We start from the raw sequence: 23,361 nt of genomic DNA, 5'->3' as shown, positions 1-23,361 counted from the left end.
ATTTTTATCGCTGGTGATGTTTTTGTTCCTATTCTTGCCCGAGTTTTGTCAACCTAAAAAAATGGGCCAACAAAATTCGGCCAAAAATACCAATTAAAACATTTGCAAGTTATAAAAAAGACCGACTTAATTTTTTTCGTAAGTGATCCGAAATTTTTAGCTGCTTTTTAGAATTTAACTTCTCAGTAATGACTAAAGATTCTAAGATATTCAGAAAAAATAGTAGAAGAGTTCGAATTATCCAAAATATAATTCGAATTATTTACTACTTTTTACCATCACTTATATAGGAAATGTAGGGACCGGAATAAAAAGTCGAATTAAAGAAGATTTCGAATTATGGAAGTTCGCATTAAGCAGGTTCCACTGTATAACCAAACCCTCAATTTCACAAATAATGTCCGATTTTTAGGTATGGTTTTCGATCAAAAGTTATCATGGAAAAAACATACAGAAAAACTTAAAAAATCATGCCAAGCAGGATTAAATTTTATGAAAACTATTTCCAGCAAAAACTGGGGAGCAGATCAAAATACACTATTACACGTATACAGGGTGTTTCATTAATAATTGTCCATATAGTAACTGGAGAAACCTTAGCACGAAATACAAAGATTTAACCTAAAACACTTAAATAAAATGTGGCCCCTTACTGAGTTACAGGGTGTTTTATCTAAAAATTTAAAAATTATTTTTGCTCAGCATTTTAAAACTATTCGACGTATTCTTTTCATACTTGGCAGGAAGTATAGGTGCTATACAAACTACTAAATTATGTTAAACAAACGTTTCTGACTATTACCAGAGGCGTACTACGGGGGAAAGTGAATGTTTGACCTTTTCCAAATTCTACGCCACTGGCGGAATTGCCATTTTAGTTAAATTATTGAATTTTCCAATACTTTCTATAAAAATAATATACTCTTTATTCGTAACGATAAAGTCATTAGTTTTCGAGATCTTTGAAGTTAAAAATGAAACGACACGGTTATTTTGATTAATATATTTTGTCGCTTCATTTTTAATTTCAAATATCCCGAAAACTAATAATTTTATCGTTCCGAATGACGAGTATATTATTTACATAAAAAGTACTGAAAAATCAAAAAATTACGCCTCTGGTGGTAGCTTGAAACGTTTATTTATCTTAATTTAGTAAGGTGTACGGTACCTACACTTTCTGCCAAGTATGATATAGTTTTAAAGTACCGGGTAAAAATAATTTTTAAATTTTAATCTTATGAATCATATCATAAATTAATCAAAATAACTGTGCCGTTTCATATTTAACTTCAAATATCTCGAAAACTAATGACTTTATCGTTACCAATGAAGAGTATATTATTTACGTATAAAGTATTGGTGAATCTAAAAACCGTACTAAAGTAGTAATTCCTCCAGTGGCGTACAATTTGAGAAGGGTCAACCATTCACTATCCCCTGTCGTAGGCCTCTGGTAGTAGTTAGAAACGTTTGTTTATCATAATTTAGTAGGGTGTATAGCAGTCGCACTTTTTGCCAAGTATGAAAAGGATACGTTGAATAGTCTTAAAATGCTGAGCAAAAATAATTTTTAAATTTTTAGATAAAACACCATGTAACTCAGTAAGGGGCCACATTTTATTTAAGTGTTTTAGGTTAAATCTTCGTATTTTGTGCTAAGGTTTCTCCAGTTACTATATGGACAATTATTAATGAAACACCCTGTATAAGTCTTTAGTCAGATCGAAACTCGACTACAGTGCGATAGTTTATTCATCAAGCAAATTATCAGTATTGAAAACCTTAGAAACTGTTCAAAACACAGCTCTACGAATAGCTACAGGTGCGTTTCGAACGACACCAGTTGAAAGTTTACAATGCTTAACAGGAGAACCACCCCTAAGTTTACGATGCAAATATCTTTCTCTCTCATATGCTTCTAAAATAGCCAGTAATAAAGAACACCCTACTTATACAAATACATTCACAGATCGATTTCAAGGCACTTTCTCTGCAACAAGATTAGATCCACCATCTTACGAAAGAATTAGGAGAAACCTTCATGACCTACATCTTCAATTTCCTGAAAGTATCCCAACAAATTTCCCATCTTCTCCACCTTGGTTAATACCAATTCTCAAAATTAATACTAACCTTAGTATATACAAAAAAAGCGAGACCATAACAGACCTAATCAAACAATCATTATTAATAGAAATGGAAACCTTTAATAAAAATCACTATAAGATATACACTGACGCATCCAAATCATCAGACGGTGTTGGTGCAGCCATCATCACACCCAATGCATCAATAAAATTTAAATTCAAGCCTATTACTTCGTCATTAACTGCAGAGTTGTATGCAATATTACAAGCACTCATCCACATAAAATAGTCAAAACAATCCCCGTCTCTCATAATAACGGATTCACTCAGCTCACTTCGTATTATCAAACGTCTTTACACCATTAATCCAATTGCTTTACATATCCAATCAGAAATAGCGATCCTAAATAAAAATAAGATCACTGTCGACTCTATGTTTGTCCCATCGCATTCAAGTATACAAGGAAATGAAGAAGTAGATCTACTAGCCCGCTTAGCATCCTTCAGCCAGGACTCCATTCTTATTAACGAGGTTTCTTCCGATGACTTGAAGTCAGAAATAAAATATAAAGTGTTTAGTGCGTGGCAAAATAAGTGGAGTGCGTCGCAAAATAAACTCAAGGAAATCAAACAATTAGGGAAACTGTGGCTCCAACCAACAACGAACAGACCCGACCAAGTGAGAATAACACGTTTACGGCTGGGACACAGCAACCTAACACATAAACACCTCGTTACGCGAACTGTGCCGCCTATGTGTGAAAACTGTGAAACAACACTTTCCGTGAAACATATTAACTGAGTGCAAAACATACGAAACAATAAGAAAGAACTATACCATCCCAACGAATATAAAGGAAGCCTTAGGAGTAAACATGAACGTTAAAAACACAATAAGTTATCTTAAAGATTCTGGACTGTATCACCTATTGTAATTTTTACTAACTTTACTTTTGTTATATTTTTTAGATCGCTAATAACCCCTGTGGTTACAGCGTAAATAAATAAAAAAAATCCCATCCTATATTTTAATAGAACCGTATCAAAACGGATAGGTAGGCTCTAACGAATAGATACAAATACATGCACGTGAACTATGAAAGTACTTTTCAAAATTAAGTTCCTTGACGAATATGCAGATTTCCATTCTTTGTGCCGATCTCGATCTTAGAGAACTCAAGCTAGTTTTTCTCTGGTGCCTTTTCTCTAGTGTTACCGCTTGTAAATGATATTTTGACTTAAAATTGTCCTCAAAAGACTTCTCCTGTATATCCGTGCCTACTAGCCAAGTGGTTAGCGAAAGTTTCATATTTGAGTGAGATTTGGCATGTTTATGAATTCGTTTCTTGCAATGTTTTTCTTTTTTGCGTCTAATCTCTGTATAATCAAAGTTACAATGCAGTTGGAATGCAACAATACAACATTGCGGAGACCTTACCAAAATAAACGGCCAAGAAGAAGACCACTGATGAGGTGGGTTGATGCTATTAAAAGAGTAGCCGGAACAAATTGGAAATATGTTGCTCAAGATAGAGTCCGGTGGAAGGAGTTGGGAGAGGGCGATGTTCAAACGTGAACGATAGAAGGCTAAGAAGAAGAAGACAATGCAATAAAAAACTTCTAATGTATGATGGTATATTTTTTATTAAGAAATGTTAAAGAATCATTCAAATGGATTATAAATCTTCAGAACGTTTTCGATCCATTCCGACCATCATCAGTGAATCATCCTGATAGTAGTTGAAACTAGCCAAATTGTTGGTTATTAAGACCTTTATATTGCGTAGTATTATTATTAAATTGGAAAATTATGATGACACGAGATCGATGTTATGTCCCTGCTCGAAAAATGGACATGATGGATTCATATACTGTTTAGCACAAAATGATGGCCTGTTTTATACAAGTTTGATGTTATGATTTTAGATATGATACTTTTTAGAAAATGTACTAGACTTTTCAAATTTTTAGTAAATAATAATTAAGAAATCAGAAATTAAACAGGTTAACATTTTGTATGGCCTTTTCTATAGTGCCTTCGATATCACCCTGTATGGGTAAGTGTTAATATAGTTTATTTTATTTAAATTTATTTTATTGCATAACTCCTGACAAAGAGTAAACCAGGTTTAGTTATTTATAGGAAAGCGTGGATACGTTTTACTTTAAAACTTCCACGAAAACTATATTAGCTAAAGTTAAACCACCACCTAAAACAGCAACTAAACAGTTGTTTCTAGAACATTTCTGCACAAACCTTTTAACACTTGATACTCGAGTTCAACTACAAATACCACAAACTTAGCAAACTGCACGCAAACTACAAAGACGACAAACTAATAGAATATTAAAATGTCTTTATACGAGACCCACGCGAAATTCTCAACACCGACGATAGAGTTAATAAAAACGTTCGAATGAGGTGATTAGGTAAAGCGCGTTTTTAGCGAAAGCCGATGGTGAACTATACTAGTACTAGTGGATCAAAAGAGATCCAAAGGATGTCCTCTCGCACAGTCGTACCGCGTTTCCGGATCCGGGCCAGGGCAGGCCCTGGAATCATCACCGTAGGGAGTGTATTCATGGGCGCAGTACACACATTTTATTAATAAAATATATAATCTAGAGCTAGATTTTAAAATACGAAAGAAACATATTTAAACAAAGAAATATATTTAATAACTACCAATGGATGCATTATTTCAATAATATGTTTTCAGATGCGTATTCTCTTAAGTCTACCTAGTCTATTTTTGACAGTGCGTTTTAAACGTTGGCGAGTCTGGCTACTCTAATGAGTTATCCATATGACATTACGGTAGTTCCAACCTTTAAAATCATACTGTCAAAATTTCTTGTCATTCGGATTATATTTACTCAAAATTGCTAATAAACCAAAGAAGAAGAAGAAAGTTGTGTAATGGTCGACAGTTGCCACTGATCGAGATAAGTTTTAACCTTTGTTGTATTTGTCCCATGCCAACTCAAAATTGAGAGTTAACCAAAGAAATAGAAGAAGAATCAGATTGTGTTATGGTCGGCAGTTATCCATGAGCAAGAAAAGTTTTTACTTTTGTTGTATTTGTTCCATATCAACTCCAAATTGTAGGTGCATAAGAGAGTTTTCCTTTATTCCGCGACGATGAGCTGGCCAAGTACCCAAGTAGGTGGATGCCAATAAACCAAAGAAGAAGAATAAGATTATTCAAATAATGAATGGGAAGAAGAACAAGATTATTATTTACCGAGTTACAGTGCTTGAAGTGACGCTATTTTTGTGGTTTTCATAAACAATGGATTCAAAGCAATTTCGTGTTCTGATTTGTTATTATTATTTGAAGAAAGAAAATACCTTAATTTGTCCAAACTAGGCTCAAAAAGTGTCACCGGGACTCTGCTCGTTTAATGATTGTAATCGATGATTTGTTTAATCAGCACCAATGTTGCTGAACGCTCTGGAAGGCCAAATGAGGCAGTTATATCCAAAAACTTAGAAAAACATTCTGAAAATTATTACGGAAAAGAGCAAAGAGAAGTTTCAAGAGATAGCTGACACTCTAAAGTTATCATAAAGTAGCATTTTTACTATTATAAACGAACATTTGGCTGTAAGAAAGCTGTTTTAGAAAATAGATTTCTCACACCAGAGCAAAAACAGCAACAAATTGATGAATTTCAGCACTATTTGGATATGTTTAAGCGGAATTAGTCGGAATTTTTGCAGAGGTATGTCAGAAAGGATAAAACATGGATCCAAACATGAATGCAATTGGCAGTTATCTAAGTGGACAGCACGCGGTCAAAGCCGTCCAAAGCGATTAAAGATGTAACAAACCGCTAGGTAGGTTATGGCCCCTGTATTTTATACATTGGGTATTGGAATGCTAAAGAGCGAAATCGGAAAGAAAATTAAAAATTTGTTAAAAAATGAATAACCATTTTCAATTTCGTTGCAACACGAAAATACAGCCGCATCATTATTCTAGTCCAATCAGAGAGTGCAGCAAGCACCTCTACCGGTTTCGAAACTTATTAGTCTCTCATCAGGAGACACATATGCTACTCTCTCTGACCCAACTAGGACAAACCCCGGCGTGCAGTCACGGATTGCAACGAACGAAATGGTAGGGATGCCCTAGCGGCAACTGCTAACAAAAACTAAGTTTTCAATCTAATAGCACATAAAACAACAACCAAAGATGCTACTCTACATCCTACCAGATTGAAAACAATGGGAACCTTCTCTGGTAACACCTCCGAGGCTTCTACAATTTGCAAGCCATAACGGATGCTGAGACTAAGGAAGATGAGGAAATTTTACAATTTATCATTCACGTCCCATCTGCTCAGTGCGGTAAAGATCCAACGAGAATGGTTCCCTTCGTACTCCAATCAGAGTAAACATGTTAATCAAATATGAATAACCATTTTCAATTTTGTTGCAACAGGAAACTACAGCCTCATGATTATTCTAGTCCAATCAGAGAGTGCAGCAAGCACCTGTATCGGTTTCGAAACTTATTAGTCTCTCATCAGGAGGCACATATGCTGCCCTTTCTGACCCAACTAGTACAAACCCCGGCGCACATCACGGATTGCAACGAACGAAATGGCAGGGATGCCCTAGCGGCAACTGCTAATAAAAAACTAAGTTTGCAATCTAATAGTACATAAAACAACACCAAAAGATGCTACTCTACATCCTACGAGATTGAAAACCATGGGAGCCTTCTCTGGTAACACCAGAGAAGGAAAACTTTGTTGTTTCAGAAAACCAATGCACCAGGTCACAAGTTGATGAAAACTATGGCAAAAATGCATAAATTGGGCTTTGATTTGACTTGCTTCCGCACCCGCCGTATAGTCTAGATATGATCCCTCACATATGGATACAATGAGATGACTTTTGGCCTATTCCACTGCGACCATTTCAGAACTATTGCCCTTCTAACCCTAGATTACATTCTCTAGCCTGATCCTTTTTAAACGGTCTAAACTCTAAAAACTTCGAACCTTCCATGTAGCTCTTTGCCGGTGGCTTTTTTTCGCCTAAAACAAAGAACCGCTCATTCGCCAGGCTGTCAGACTGACACAAAAAACAGCTCAGCTGTTTCTCCCGTCAGCTTCAACTGACTATTCAGCTTACAGGCTGCAGCACTACTGCGGCTTTGATTATTTTTCCCTCTTTGTTTATTAGGTTAACCTTAAATTTTGGCAAATATTCTATAATGAACTATTTCGTTTTTCTTAATATTCCTTGACCATTCCAGTGAGACTTGTGAGCTGCCCACTTTCTTGTAACTCTTGCAATTCCGCAGAAGGGTTCCAGTTCAATGAATGTCATTTAATCTGCTTTTTGATCTGACTTCTAGCGAAATGGGTGGCTGCTTATTTTTTTTAGTTGTTTTTCCATTTAAATATACCATACCGTTTTTACTTCCGTTTGCCATGATCATCGTATATTTTATACCAATTTTTAATATCAATAAAGAACAACAATATGATCATTACACTTTAAGGATTTTTACTAAATTTTTGTGTTTTAAAAATATTTATTATTTCAATTCTTTATATTTAGAGAATTTAAAAAATACTAATTAACACTTCTACAGATAAAAGTTTTTTAAAATTCACTTACCAAAACGCATGATCTTGTTTACCGATAAAAAATATACTCTCGATACGATATTACTTACACACACTGACTAAAAGATGCGATTGGTTTAACATCATAATAATAAAGAATATTCGGTAATCGGTTAGATAAGATAAAATGACAATATTTAGTTAATATATGGTTAAGAGTATACCTATTAAGATTAAATAAAAAATGTTGCAAAAACTGTAAAATTCTCTCGATCTGTTCAAGAGTACTGGATTGTGGGTGGATGGTTAAACATTAACAGTGGTATTTATGAATAGTTCAACCATAAAAACTGGAGTAATATACATACAAAAAGAAAATTTTTTATAAAACTATAACATCAAAGTAAAAAACTCCTTAGCAGTAGGTATAACTTAATTAAAAATCTTAAAAATCCAAATGAATTACATATATGTGTTTGGAACAAACGTTTTCGTACCTATCAGTCCATCATCAGTGAACTCTTGTAATTGCTAAATAGCTCCCGAACCAAACAGTCGTTATATTTAGAATTCAATTTACATCGTTAAATTGTAAAATTAAAAAGGCTTAAAGCCGGTGTTAGTGAATACCTTCCGGGAACATGAAGAATCCCTACACGAAAACTTAACCAACCATCTTGGGCCACTGACATCTGCCCTCAGTGCAGACGTGTGTATAGGTTTCCTTATTGTTTTTCTTTTGTTTCTAAGATAATTGAATAAATACCAAATTGTTTTATTTCATTTTTTATGCGTTCATTTATAACTTTATATAGTCCTCTGTAAATAAACGTTTTTCGTACGCATTTCCTACGTAAGACATAGAAACATACTTCAAAACCTTATATTATCAGAGCATGCCAATCGTCGATATAAGCTACAATAAAAAATAAAGTGTGCTTCGACAACGTTATCAAAAATTCAAGGGGGCCCGGTTTTCGTGCCGGTGAGTGTATTTTCTTTTTATTTCTAGTTTTCAAAATTCCATTTGTTTCTTACCTGTACATATTTGTATCTTTCGTTCCTTTTACCTTTCCTTTTAGAACCTCTAGGACCAAAGTTATAGCAGTTTTAATTTCAACTTTAATCTGACGTATCAAATCCGTGCATGCTATTAGTAATATATAGCGACAAACTATGCATCACTACTTAAGGTGATTTCCGGAGGGGTTAGACACTAAACGTTAGGTTTTTTTTTATCTATTTTAATAATCAGTTGAATTTAAATAGTACATAATAATCAAACAGATGCGAGAAATTATTAACGATAACTTTTTTTGGCTTATCTACTTATGAATATTTTTCAGAGGTAAAAAATAGTTAAAGGCTTGATCCAAGAAATCCAATAAGTAGAGATTGTTGTATATGTTATAGTCAAAGCCCGAATTTCAGGCACTCCTAGGTTTGACTAGGCAATCCTCAGGTCTGACTGACGGTATTAGTCAAAGCCCGAAATAAATTAGAGTTTCGGCCTTTGACTAGTCAAACCTAGGAGAGACTAAGTTGGTCAGGCAAAGGTCGAAATTTAATTTTATGGAATCGGGGTTTGACTAGTCAAACCCCGATCAGCTATTTAAATGTCGTAATTTGTTTGATTAGGTTTAATAAAACGTTATTTTTAATTTTATTGTTTATTATTTTTATATTGTCGCAATTAAAATAAAAAAATAGTGTTTATTCTCACATGTTGAGGCATTATGGCATTTAGAGTTGCACAATACGTTAGGTTAGACTTTTTAGGTACACTTATATAATTTTGAAGGGCATTTCTTATTGCAGTAGCATTTTATAAAGCCTTGTCCTGCAAATTTAGAATTTTTTGTAGGTACTAATTTCCCTTGAGACAGCTTAACGGCTGGAACATCTTCGAAATTAAGAAAATTCTCTTTGTATATTTGATTTCTTGAAAAAAGTGTGTTTATTGTTCCTAATTTCGTACCAATTCTATGTAAAACGTCAACTGTTTTATCTTGTATGATATCCAAAATATTTCGAGCATCTCCTTTGACCCTATCAAAGCTGGGGAGAGGTATTATTACAGTTTTTCCGATCGAAATTGTAAAATTTTTTTTTAACTTAATTGATTCATAGCATTATCCTGGGCATTAAGACCTTCAATCGCCTTTCCTTTATTTATTTTAATCTTTTCTGTCTGTACATAACGCATGCATGTACCTTTTCTGTCAAAACCTTCATAGTATACACCAAGTGTGCTGTCAGCGCACACAACATGTACCACCTAATTACAAATTATGCACGTATGTGCGTCAGAGCTCTCTTTTTGGCAAATAGAACAAACCACTTCTGAATCTGAAGAACTAATCTGAATTGTTTGACAATTTTCTTCCTCTCCTAGTGACGACGGTCCAGGGGCTTCCTTAGTATTATGGTGATGTTCCTAATTTCGAAGATGTTCCAGATGTTAAGCTGTCTCTATAAAGAGAAATTTGTACAAAAGGTTCTAAATTTGGAGGACAAGGCTTTATAAAATGCTACTGAAATAAGAAATCCTCTTCAAAATTATGTAAGTGTAAAAGGTCAAACGTATTGTGCAACTCTAAATGCTATAATTCATCAACATGTGAGAATAAACATTAATTTTTTTATTTTAATTACGACAATATAAAAATAATAAATATTAAAATTAAAAAATTACGTTTAATTCAACCTAATCTAACAAATTACGACATTTTAATAGCTGATTGGGGTTTGACTAGTCAAAGCCCGATTTCATAAAATTAAATTTCGACCTTTGCCTGACCAACTTAGTCTCTCCTAGGTTTGACTAGTCAAAGGCCGAAACTCTAATTTATTTCGGGCTTTGACTAAGACCGTCAGTCAGACCTGAGGATTGCCTTGTCAAACCTAGGAGTGCCTGAAATTCGGGCTTTGACTATAACATATACATTGTAGAACTACCTTCACCTAAATTTTTAGCCAATTTAATATTGTCAGGCAAAAGTACCATCAGTTTACAAATGACAAAAACTGCTATTTTCGAAAAACTGGGTATTTTAAGCAGCTGTATCTTCGAACATACTAGAAGAATTTTAATTTGCAAACACTCGTTTGAAAGGTAGTTAAATATCCTTTCATTTGTCGGTTTCTACATATTTTTTACTCTTAGTTAAATTTTGACAATTAGTTGAAGATCATAAAGTGTTTACAGTTTTCTTTTCCTTTTTCTTTACCTATAAAATACAACATATCATATATATATATATATATATATATATATATACACCGTTACTAGGCGTCAACGCCCTTCGGTAGGGATCTATGGAGGAGTATTACCAAGCCGCAAGCCCTTATCCCTTGCCATACCGCTCCTCCATAGGTCGATCAGACACCAGTTTATTCCAGACCAAGTCATAGATTCTACTGAATTTTATACTACGACGTTGACCTTTTTATTTTTTAATTACTTGGCCGGGTCTCTAACCTCGATCGTAAATCCGCTAGATTTGTCGATGAGCGCTCAGCCCACTGAGCCATCTTACCGACAAAAAGACATTATAACAAAAACAACGAACCTTGTGCATTAAAATCGGTACACTCGGCTCAGAGATAGGTATATCTCTTTAAATATAGCATAAACAGGACTATTTTTGAACCTTTCGAGGGACACAAAGTCACCTAGAGGGCAAAAACAAATAGGCTGATTTTTTAAGGTACAATAATATATTAAAATTTGGTACAAATCCGCGGACCACGCCCCCCCCCCCTCAAAGTGGTTGAAAAATAAAAAAATTACTCATATACAGGATGATTGATTAGTGGGAGGAACCTCAGTAGATCTGTTATAGTAAAAATTACAAAAAAAAGTTATTGACAAAAATTGTAGGCAGCTTTAAAGTCCACATTTTAAAATTAGTTACAGTCTTACAGGGTGTTCCATAAGATGGTGGCAGACCAAACTTATGTTTTTTTAAATGGAACACCCTGTATTTTATTTTAAATTTGAAATCTGCTTCACTTCCACATTACTACAGTGTAAAGGTTTATTATGTTATACCGGGTATTTAAAAAGTTATAATCAATTTTACCTGAAAGTCGTATCAAGTTTAACTCCCTGTGTAATTAAAAAGGAGTATAGGGACATTGATCTATTGCAACCATAGTTTTTTAATAATTGTTAGAAATTATAAAACATATTCGTTTTCATAATATTCGTTAAATCAAATACAGGGTAAGTCAAAATGCAAGTACATTATTTTCTTGGTAATTTTAAATAAAACACCCTGTCTTTTATATCACTATCGAAAAGTACTAATATCGTACTTCAAATTTTATGAAGTACTCCCTATACCTGAAGTTATCAGTTTTCTAGATATTTTTATTTTTCCATCAACGTATTAATTTGGTAGATATTTTAACGTTTACCAATAATTATTGTGAGTTGGCCATGATTGATTTGTCAGAAACTGACAGTTTGACATCATTGTTTATTAATTCAGTAACGAAATAACGACACATGAAAGAAAACAATTTATTTCAAATAAAATTTATAAAAAATAACCGACGGAAAATTAAAAAAAAAATAATAACACATAGAAAAATAAAAAACAACAGTAATTTTAACTTATCTTCCTAAAGTAAGGTGTTCAAAATGACCTCCTAAAACATCAATGCATACTTGAAAGCGGTCATTGAAAGAGTTGCTTACATTACTAAGCATTTGTAAAGAAATATTTTGAAATGCAATTAGGATTCTATTTTTCATACCGTCCCTTGTTGTTGGAGGTATTTTATATACTTCGTTCTTAACGTAACCCCAAAAAAATGTGTCCATTTTATTGAAATCTGGTGACCTTGGGGGCCACCTTACCGGTCCATCCATTCCGATCCATCTTTCACCAAACTGATCATTAAGGTCACCACGTACTAATTCGTTGTGGTGCGCAGGAGCACCGTCATGTAGAAACCACATTTGTTCACGTATATTAAGTGGAACCTCTTCTAATAATATCGGTAACTGATTTACGATAAAATCTAAATAAATCTCACCATTTAAGTTATCTTCAAAAAAATATGGTCCTACTACATGGTTACCGACGATACCTCCCCACACATTTAGAGACCATCTTGTTTGACTATGTGTTACTATGTGGTATGGATTACTTGTTGAATAGTAGTGAAAGTTATGCCTATTAACAGAACCGTTTCGATGGAATGTAGCTTCATCGCCAAATAGGACATAATCAAAAAAATCTCTCTGCTCATTAATTTTTTCTAAGGCCCATTCACAAAATACTATTCGTTTCTGAAAATCATCATTATTTAATTCTTGGTGCTTTTGAATATGATAAGGGTGCATCTTGTTTTTAGATAGAATGTTTTGAACAGAGTAGAAACTAAGTTCTTCTTCATTGGAAATACTCCTTATACTTGTGTGTGGGTCACACTCGTTTCTGTTGGTTCATGTTTCTCATAATTCACTGAACCAGTGCGGTTAAATCGATCTTTCAATTTTTCAAATGTATCTTGTCTAGGTTGCCGCCTATCTGGAAACCGTTCTTGATAAATTCTAGCTGATAGTAATGAATTTTTATTGCATTCCCCCAAAATCCAGATCATATCTACAATTTCATCAGTAGTAAAATTCATTATTGTTAATTTAAATTGAATTAATTACTGAATTACTAAATTATAATTGTTGCTAATTTACGGTGTACCCCAATACGGAATTAATAAACAATAATGTCAAACTGTCCGTTTCTGACAAATGAATCATGGCCAACTCACAATAGAGAGATATCGCAAATGCATTTTTATCGCACGCTAATAGCGGAATACGCTATTTTGACATGTACGCAAGCGCAGAATGAATGTTACGCTAATACCGGATAGCGTGTCCCGCTATTTAGGTTGAAATAAGGGACGGTAATAACGTTAACGCTAATTTGACATTTGGGATGAAACATAAAAATAATGTATAGAATACAAATTTTATAAACTAAATACTGTGAATCATCTTATGTTGGGAAACACGTGCATTTTTATTTTGTCTACAATAGACTACTTTTTGTGGTTAGGATATTATTTATTCAGATATTTTATATTATTTTTATACTAACTATTTATATTTATTGTTGGTTAAATCATTAAAATTAAAATGCATGTCAACCAGCTCAATATCCAAATTCATTTTTCAATAAAAAACAATTACAGTATTCCTCAAAATTAATTTCTAGGTTACATTGTAATACCAAACGTCGGTTGTCATAATAACGTTAAGCCCCGCCCCAGAACATTTGCGATAACTCTCTTGTTGCCTGTGCTGAAATAGAACGTTATACGTTATTTACGTCTTGACACGATATTATCGTTTGCATTTGCGATATCTCTCTAATAATTATATTATTGGTAAACGTTAAAATATCTACCAAATTAATACTTTGATGGAAAAATAAAAATATCTAGAACACTGATAACTTTAGGTATAGGGAGTACTTCATAAAATTTGAAGTACGATAGTAGTACTTTTCGATAGAGATATAAAATACAGGGTGTTCTATTTAAAATTACCAAGAAAATATGTAATGTACTTGCATTTTGACTTACCCTGTATTTGATTTAACGAATATTATATTATGAAAACGAATATGTTTTATAATTTTTAACAATTATTAAAAACTATGGTTGCAATAGATCAATGTTCCTATACTCCTTTTTAATTATACAGGGGGTTAAACTTGATACGATTTTCAGGTAATATTGGTTATAACTTTTTAAATACCCGGTATAACATAATAAAACTTTACACTGTAGTAATGTGGAAGTGAAGCAGATTTCAAATTTAAAATAAAATACAGGGTGTTCCATTTAAAAAAACATAAGTTTGGTCTGCCACCATCTTATGGAACACCCTGTAAGACTGTAACTAATTTTAAAATGTGGAGTTTAAAGCTGCCTACAATTTTTGTCAATAACTTTTTTTTGTAATTTTTACTATAACAGATCTACTGAGCTTCCTCACAGTAATCAATCACCCTGTACAGTGATGAGTGCGCTAATAACCGGCAAAATAACGGAAAATATGGAAAACATAATACGTTGTGTAATAAAAAGGGATGAAACTTGTAGAGATGGAAAATTATCAATAGAAACATATAAATTTACATTATATTGATAGTTTCCCACCTTTAGACGTTCCTGAGTCAAACTGTCACAAGATAATTTTTATCAAAATCTCCTGTCACAGTGGCAGTTGGCAAAGTCCTCCGATACGCCTAAAGGTGCGAAACTATCAATATAGTGTAAATTAATAGGTTTCTATTGATAATTTCCCACCTCTAAAGGTTTCGTCTCTTTTTATATTTCACAACGTATTATGTTTTCCGTCTTTTGCGCTATTTTGTCGGTTCTTAGTGCACTCATCACTGTACCTATAAACTAAACATAGCTTGCATTTGAGGTTTCCGCGGGTGGTATATTATGTTATTTATTGGGTTTTTCGGCGTTGAATAACTTTATTTTGTCAACAGATGGCACTAACTTGATATTGTCACGCCGCGCCGGATTAGTTCTGCTTCTACTAGTTGTTCGAAGAGAACTGATGTTAATATGTTATCCAGTTAAATCCTATTTAGAACACCTAAAGAGAAGAAATCGTATGTAAAATGAAGAAGTGGTTGTAGTTCGAACAAAGAACATTATACCTATGTAGTTTATATTTTCTAAATTATTTCAATACGTTTACAAATAAATGTACTATGTAAGTAGCATACATTGCTACGCCCATGGTTGACGCTTCCATGTGTGACCACTAGACAATCCTCTTTTTTCGATAATAAAACTTTGTGATTTTGCATAATCCATTGAAAATTAGAGTCATATATTATCATTACATAAGCGTAAACAAATTCTATTAGTTTGATTGATTTTGGATATACCGTAGTAAAAAGTATACTATGAAATCAACAAGCCTCCTATTGTTCGTTTTTATTTAAAGAGATTTAGTGCAATTTGATGATGTAATTTTTTTAAAACTGATTAATTGAAATTTACTTCTTTTGTGCACTCGAATGTGGAGCAAATCTGCACTGAAACAAAAACGACCGTGTCAAATTTCTTTAAAAATTTATATTGAAGTAAAATATGATGTTGAAATAGGTTGATAGTTTGGAATAGTTGCTAATTGTAATTGTTGTTAACCTTTTTCGTTAAATTTTTTAGCTTTTAACAATGCAGTAGGTACAAAGAAAAGATATAAAAATTAAAAAGAGAATCGAATAAAGACTGAAAAGGTTTACTAACGAAAAATAGGATCTAAAAGACCACTGAAAACGGACATTTGAAAAAGCAAGGAACAGTTTCCTAATGGATTATACTAAATTTACAATCAAGATGCAGTAGAAATAAACAAACCAAGACACGTTCAATGCTAATAGGAGCACTCCCGAATCATAATTTACTTTGGAAATCATGATTTGGTATTTACAACGTATAATATGTATTATTATGTTACCGTTAAAACCCGATTTCAGTTATTACCCAAATTAACTAGGAAAACTAGTTTTAACTATGCGCTTTAGAAAATTCTAATTTTAACTAGTCCAAACTACATTTGACTGCTAAATTCAGTTAAAACTAGAAATCCCGAATGAATTTGATTTGTTTATACTAGTTCAAACTAATTTTTACTGGAATTACTAGCGAATACCAGTAAAAACCGTTGCGAAAAGAGAAAAATACGATTTAGCTTGTTCGGGGTCGTGTTAAAACTAGTAAAGGTTAAATTCGGGTTAAATTCGGGTTTTAACTAAAATGGGGTTTTGACGGTAACATATACATTGTAAATTATGATTTGGGATTGCTCCTAGTAGCATTTAACGTGTCTTGGTTTGTTTATTTCTACTGCATCTTGATTGGTAAGCATCCTGTAAGTATAACCAACTTTGCTTTTTCAGACTTAGTCAACATTTAAAACCTTTGTTTTCATTTCAACGGTTATACTTACCTTAGATTCAGCACTAATGATGATCTATAATAGATCGAAAACGTTCTGCATTTGTGATTTAGCCTTCAAGGGACTTTTATTAATAAATTATAAAGCTTTTACAAATAATTCTAATAAATAGAATATATTTATGTATTTTCTCACAGAAAATATGATTCAAAATATTTTGAATGACACAAATGCGTTTATTAATAATTACATTATACAAGATATTGTCAAATATCTTGCACTGGAGATAGAAGTCTTAACCTGAAGTTTTTCTAGGAGAATATCAGACAGGTTTCAAAAGTGAAGGCAAATCTATTAACTAAATCTATTAACCAGATCTTTACGCTACGGCAAATTCTCGAAAAAACCCCAGAGTTTAATATAGACAGGTACCATCTTTTTGTCGATTTTAAACCGTCATATGATACTGTCATAAGACCAGGTCTTTACAGCTCTTTAAATGAGTTAGGAATTAAAAAAACTCATATGCATGATAAAAGTGACAATGGGCAAGATCGGCTGTTTTTTTAGAACGACTCGTCAAACTCATTTGAAATACACAGGAGGTTAAGGTAGAGTCAGCTTTTCAACATGGCCTTAGAAAAAGTCCTACGAGACGCGAATCTACCTAGCAGGGGAATTTTATTTAACAGATCAGTACAAATTCTAGCATATGCTGATGACGTAAACGTTATAACCAGGGCGAGAACTACGGAAATCCTAACCGAACTAGTAGTAGTAGCAGAACAAATGGGATTATATATAAATCAAAATAAAACCAAATTCATGCCGACTAACACAAAGACAAGAGCTGGAAATGTTGACACAGATCAAATTGTAAATGACCAAAACTTCGAAACAATCAAATACTTGATATACATCTGGGGACATCGGTTAACCCCAATAATAACACACCAGGGAAAATAAAACGGTGAATGATAACTGCAAACCGGTGTTATCTTGATCTATGAAAACTTAGGAAGATCTTAGTCTACAATACTAAGGCAATAAAAGATTGTTTAAAAAACTCTTATAAGACTTAGAACACTGATTGCCCCCGTTCTCACATATAGATCAGACTTCAGACCAAAACAGCATGGACTATGCAAGATATTCGGAGCGGTCTGTTACACCGGAATAAGGAGACGTAGATATAACTTTAAACTGCAGAATATCTACCAGCATGTTTGGTGGAAGATACATTACCACTATAATCAGACGAAACCGTTTGCAATGGGCATGACATGTCACTCGCTTCCCGAAAACTTCTTCTTCTTCTTCTTTTTACGTTATAAATAGGCTCATGCCTGTTTTACTTCGGATTTTAGCCTCAATTAACGTTGTCTGACCATTTTTTCCTCCGTCGTCCCAATGATATTCTTCCATTTGACGATTGGTCTCTTGCTATTCGTACTATTCTATTTGCTGTCATTCTTTCTATGTGTTGATTCCATTCTATTTTTCTTCATTTGGTCCACATGTTTATTTCCCCTATACCACATCTCGTTCGTATTTTACTCACTTCTTAATCTGTCTTTTAGAGTTTGGTTTGTTATTTTCCGTAATAATTTCATTTCTGCTATTTCCAGCAGTATTTTGTTTTCGCCGTATCTGCTCTTGTTGTCGTCAATATTGGTCTTATTGTTGATTTATATATTCTGGTTTTCGTTTTCGTTGTGACGTATTTGTTTCTCCAGATTGTATTGTTGAAACATTCTACTGCTCTGTTCGCCATGTTCGCTTGTTTTTTTACTTCTTCTTCCACTTTTCTGTAGCTTGACAGTTTTATTCCCAAGTATCCCATTTCCATCACTTGTCCTATTATTTTATTATTTACGACCAGTTTATATCGTTTTGGTTCCACTGATATCACTATCGATTTAGTTTTCTCTGTTGAGATCACCATGTTGTATATGAGCGCCGTGTTTCGAATCTTTGTAGGTCATATTCATTTCCGGCTGTTTTTATGGCGTCGTCGGCGTAGCATATTATCATTTTTTCCTTTCCTCCCATTCTATACCCTCTTCTTTTTTAACTTTCTTTATGATTTCATCCATTATCAGATTAAATATTAGTGGGCTCAGCGAATCTCGTTGTCAAATGCCAGTTTCATACTTGATGCGATAGTTTTCCTTTACATTTTACGCTAGCTATGTTATCTTTATATATTATAATATATTCTCAACGGATTTTACTAAATCCAGTAATATTCCCTTTTCATATAATAAATGCATCGCGTCTCGAATTCTCACTCTATCAAACGCTTTCTTCAAATCTATCAAGCACATAATATCCTGGTTTCTTGTATTCCAGCGACTTTTCTTTTATTTATCTTATTACAAAAACTTTTTTTTTTCCCCATAATCATCACTACGATGATGATTATTACAATTACAATCTGGTCATACTTGACCAATGAGCAATTTTAATCTAACCTAAATTATTACTGTTCCTTAAAATTAAGAGCTTGCCCCATAGCGTCTCTTACCTAACCTAACAAAATAGTGCACTATTCTAGCATACACACTAACGCGCACAAGCACTATGCTCTGCTTTTCAGTATCACCTATCACTTAAACTAGTTCATAAGGTTTTGTCCTCTTCAGTCTTCTAACTTGCCCAGTAGTATCGAGGAGCTGGATTGCCTCAATATTCTCGTGCATGTGAAGTCGTTGCTCGTGACTTCCTGCCATCTTCTTGATGATTATTTCCACAGTTTCCATTCCTAGGTCCTTATGGAGATCACTGTTTGTAACATACCAAGGAGCATCTACAATATTTCTTAGTATTTTGTTCTGGAATCTTTGTATTACTGTTATATTACTTGGTCTAGTACACCCCATAGTGGGCATCCATAAGTCCATACAGGTCTCAATATTTGTTTGTAAATTAGTAACTTATTATGCATCGACAGTGTGGAGTTTCTTCCAATTAGCCAATACATTTTTTTATATCTTATATTTAGTTCTTCCCTTTTTTTCTTAACGTGCACCTTCCAGCGTAGTTTTGCATCTAATGTTATACCCAAATACTTAGCAGTATCTGCATATGGTACTTGGATATTGCTGATTATAACTGGTATATATTGTATTTTTTTGTTGGTGAAATTAACATGGACAGATTTAGCTTCATTTAGCCTGATTCTCCATTTTTGTGTCCACTTATAGATTTGGTTAACTGCTATTTGGACCTTGTTGGTCGCCTCTTCACTTGTCGTCCCTACTGCTTGAATAGCTGTATCATCAGCAAAGGTGGCAACTGTGTTGTTTTCCATTACAGGTATATCACACGTGTATAGTAGGTATAGGACCGGACCCAACACACTGCCTTGTGGAACACCTGCTCTAATTTCTTTTAAGTCTGAAAAACAGTCTTCTTGCTTAATTCTAAAATGTCGTCCTTTTATGTATGACTGTAAAAGTTTTGAGTAATTACAAAAACTGCATCCGTGTATGATCTTCCTGTCCGAAATCTTTGCTGTTCCTCTTGCAGTGCTATTGACTCGTTTATTTTTGTCGCTATTATCCTTGTTGTCAATTTGCATCCGTGTATGATCTTCCTGTCCGAAATCCTTGCTGTTCCTCTTGCAGTGTTATTGGCTCGTTTATTTTTGTTGCTATTATCCTTGTTGTCAATTTAAGTCTTGTATTTAAAAGATTTATTGCTCGATAATTATTGGGGTCTTTCTTTCTTATCCCCTTTCTTGAAGAATATCAGTATGCCCGCTCTCCTCCATTCATCTGGTTTTCTGTTCGTGGTGATTATTTTATGAATAAAATGTTGCAGGTTTTGTACAAGGTAATCACCTTCATATTTTAAGAGTTCATTTGGGATTTGATCTCTTCCTGGTGACTTTCTATTTTTTTAATTTGTTTATTTCTTGTTTCAGATCGTTTTGGGAGGTTTTGGTCTTTTCAGCAGTTATTATATTTGGCGTTTCTGGTAAAGATTCTTCGTTTTTTTTTAAACATTTCTATCAGGAAGGCCACCCATATATACTTATGTGTTCTATTTCAACTAGTCCTTTCATTTCGCTTCTTTGTTGTCTCATTAAGCGGCATACTTGTTCTGTTGTCCGTAGAAGTCCATCTCTAGTCCTTTTGTGAATATTTCCCAGTAATCTGCTTTTGTTTTTCTTACCAATTGATGAGTTTCAGGAACACACTTCCATTTTAGGAAAGCTTTCTTTTTTTTTTTGTTTAACCTCTAGTGTATGATGTTTTCCTTGACCACTTTTTGTGTTTGTTTATTATTTCCGTAATCGAAGGTGATACAAAAACATTCTAACAGTGGAACCGATGGGAATAAGAAGACAGGGTAGACCAAAACTGAGGTGGATAGACGGGGTAACACAGGAGGATGTGAAGATGGGTATTGCCAACTGGAAAAGACTAGAAAGCTTGACAAAGTAAAGGCCCATTAAGAGCTGTATCACCATGATGAAGATGATTCAGAAGAAAGGAGGCTATGGAGAGATTAGTGATTTAAGGCAAAGTAGATGGTAAAATACCCCGAGGAAGATCGCGACTCCGATGTTAAGACAAAATAAAGATCACTACCGGTTACTCTCTGTCTCAGGCAGCACACCACGCCCAAGATAAAGAAGAATGGCTAGCAATCATTCGTCGAATACCATAACCTCTTACGACAAAAACCCTTCCGAAGAATACCGGATATAGGAGGCGAATGTTCTTATTGGCTTTTCCAGACAATTAAACCCCGCTCCAAATAAATCTTAAAGAGCGTAACAATTATTGTTAATACTAATACATCGATGAAATTTCGTAATAATGAAAAAAGTCCTTCATGTTTACTTTGAAGTGGTAAATTCACATTAATATTAATGTACGGCTGGACTAAGTAAATACCGTAAATAGGTTATATTTTGTTCAATGACACGCAAACAAAGTAAACAATATGATGAGTGGATATACGGTTATTTGTTCTGAAAGGTGATTACGGCTGCATGCATATCGGAAGTTTGTGTCGGTGTCAAGTTCGGATATTAAAAAAGTATCTAGTAATAATGCGTGAAAAATAAATATATTATGTCAGTATAAATTAGAAGCCTAATCATCCTACTGCTCTGTAACAGCTAAATCAAGAAAAATTCAATTCTGATATTTTTTAAATATACAAAAATAAAGTCACATGAATGGGCCATTGGATCAATGTTTTATGTAACCAAAAAGGATGGTGACAGAAAAAAAAACTTGTTTCATCTTTTTACTAAGGGGTGGCCGGACTAAAATGAAACAGTCGAATTGTCAGGAACTACATTTTCGGAAAAACCCAGCGACATTTTTGATTAAAGGGGAACACATTTTTCCGGTATTTTCGATTATTTTACTTTCACCCCTAAGGCAGATTAAGAATCACTCCAATATTTTTGAATGGCAATGGAGGTCAAATAAGATATCGTTTGAAAGTGCTTGGAATTCCCTATACATTAGTCTTAAAATTTTTAAATTCGGTACAGTACTTTATTTGGTTTGTTAGAAAAAAAAATCAATATTTTTATTAACTAATCTTAATATTTTAAAATCAATATTTTTGTCTGGTTACTTATTTCTTAGGTGACTAAATGGTGAAACTGATGACCTCTGGCGTCCAAATAATGACAATCGTTTGTTCAAAACGTTCTTCCACATTCCAAAGCATCTGCAGAGTGATTGTTTGACATTTCGTTGACGTAAATCTTCTAAAGATACGGGTTGAGCTTTATAGATTTTACCTTTTAGGTGTTCTATAAAAAATTGGAACAGACCAATCTGCTGACCGAGGAGGCCATTTGATGCTGCCTCTTCTCCCAAGCCAATGGTGTGAAAAATTTTGTTCTAAATATTGACGAACAAGTAAAGCTAAATAAGGAGGGGCACCGTCCTGTCCTGAGGAGCGACCAATCATTTTCAATAATATCAGTCAAGGCAGAATTTATCACGTCTTATAGTAATTGTAAATACATTTCGCTAGTTAAATTTCCAGGTAAAGAAGCTGGTCCCATTAGTCAATCACCAAAAATACCAGTCCATACATTTAATTTTTGCGGTTGCTGTGTGTGCACCTCGTGAAAAATCCTGAGGTTTTGATCAGACCAAAAACGACATTCGTGAGGAATTTACAGACCATATATGAAAAAAGTGCTTTTATCGGAGAAAAAGTGTTAAAGCGAAACTGTGGATCAGTCATTGGTTGTTCACTGATTAGTGATTATTTCAAAAAACTGCAAACGGCGCGGCGGCCATAATCATTCCCATTAAGTTCCAGCACTATGGATATTTTATATTGACGAGAACAGAGTTTTTGCATATATACGATCAAAAACGTCGAAGATTTCAAACATTCAAACATAAACATTTCAAACATAAAAATGTCGATCGAGTTAGATATAGACTAAGAGCCGATATAGGTGAAATTTACTAACCATTTTAGGCACGATACGAGTCTATAAATTAAATAGTAGAACCTAAAAGAAAACGTATGAACACTGTGCCATCACCTAGCGGCGACATTTTTTTTAAATCGTATAACTTTTTTTCTTAGGTATAGCTGCAGGTCTAGTTTTTCAATCTTGTGTATTTTATCAAACACTATATTTCTGATTTTTTTCCGATTTTTCTACCACCTTCATAAATCCGAAAAATTGTTTTTTAGGGGGTTTTTGGGGATTTTCCCTATTTTATAGCATTAGATAAT

At 33.7% G+C, this 23,361-nt stretch overlaps 1 protein-coding gene across 12 annotated transcripts in view; it reads right to left on the bottom strand.

The window, feature by feature from the left end:
- Positions 1-23,361, bottom strand: part of LOC114328625 (uncharacterized) — an 895,031-nt gene that overhangs the window by 458,243 nt on the left and 413,427 nt on the right. Inside the window, exon 1 of one of the 12 annotated variants that reach the window (XM_028277526.2) lies at positions 7,729-7,804. The exons of 10 other annotated variants lie outside the window; for them this stretch is intronic. In XM_028277526.2, the coding sequence (XP_028133327.2) occupies positions 7,729-7,738 (10 nt within the window). In that variant the 5' untranslated portion in view covers positions 7,739-7,804. Of the gene's footprint in view, positions 1-4,347; positions 4,514-7,728; positions 7,805-23,361 lie in introns of those variants that run through there. One more of the 12 variants, XM_028277528.2, reaches the window with a different exon arrangement.

This window comes from Diabrotica virgifera, chromosome 7 (assembly GCF_917563875.1).
Source record: "Diabrotica virgifera virgifera chromosome 7, PGI_DIABVI_V3a".
Lineage (NCBI taxonomy): Eukaryota > Metazoa > Arthropoda > Insecta > Coleoptera > Chrysomelidae > Diabrotica > Diabrotica virgifera.
This window is presented reverse-complemented; position numbering and strand designations above follow the sequence as displayed.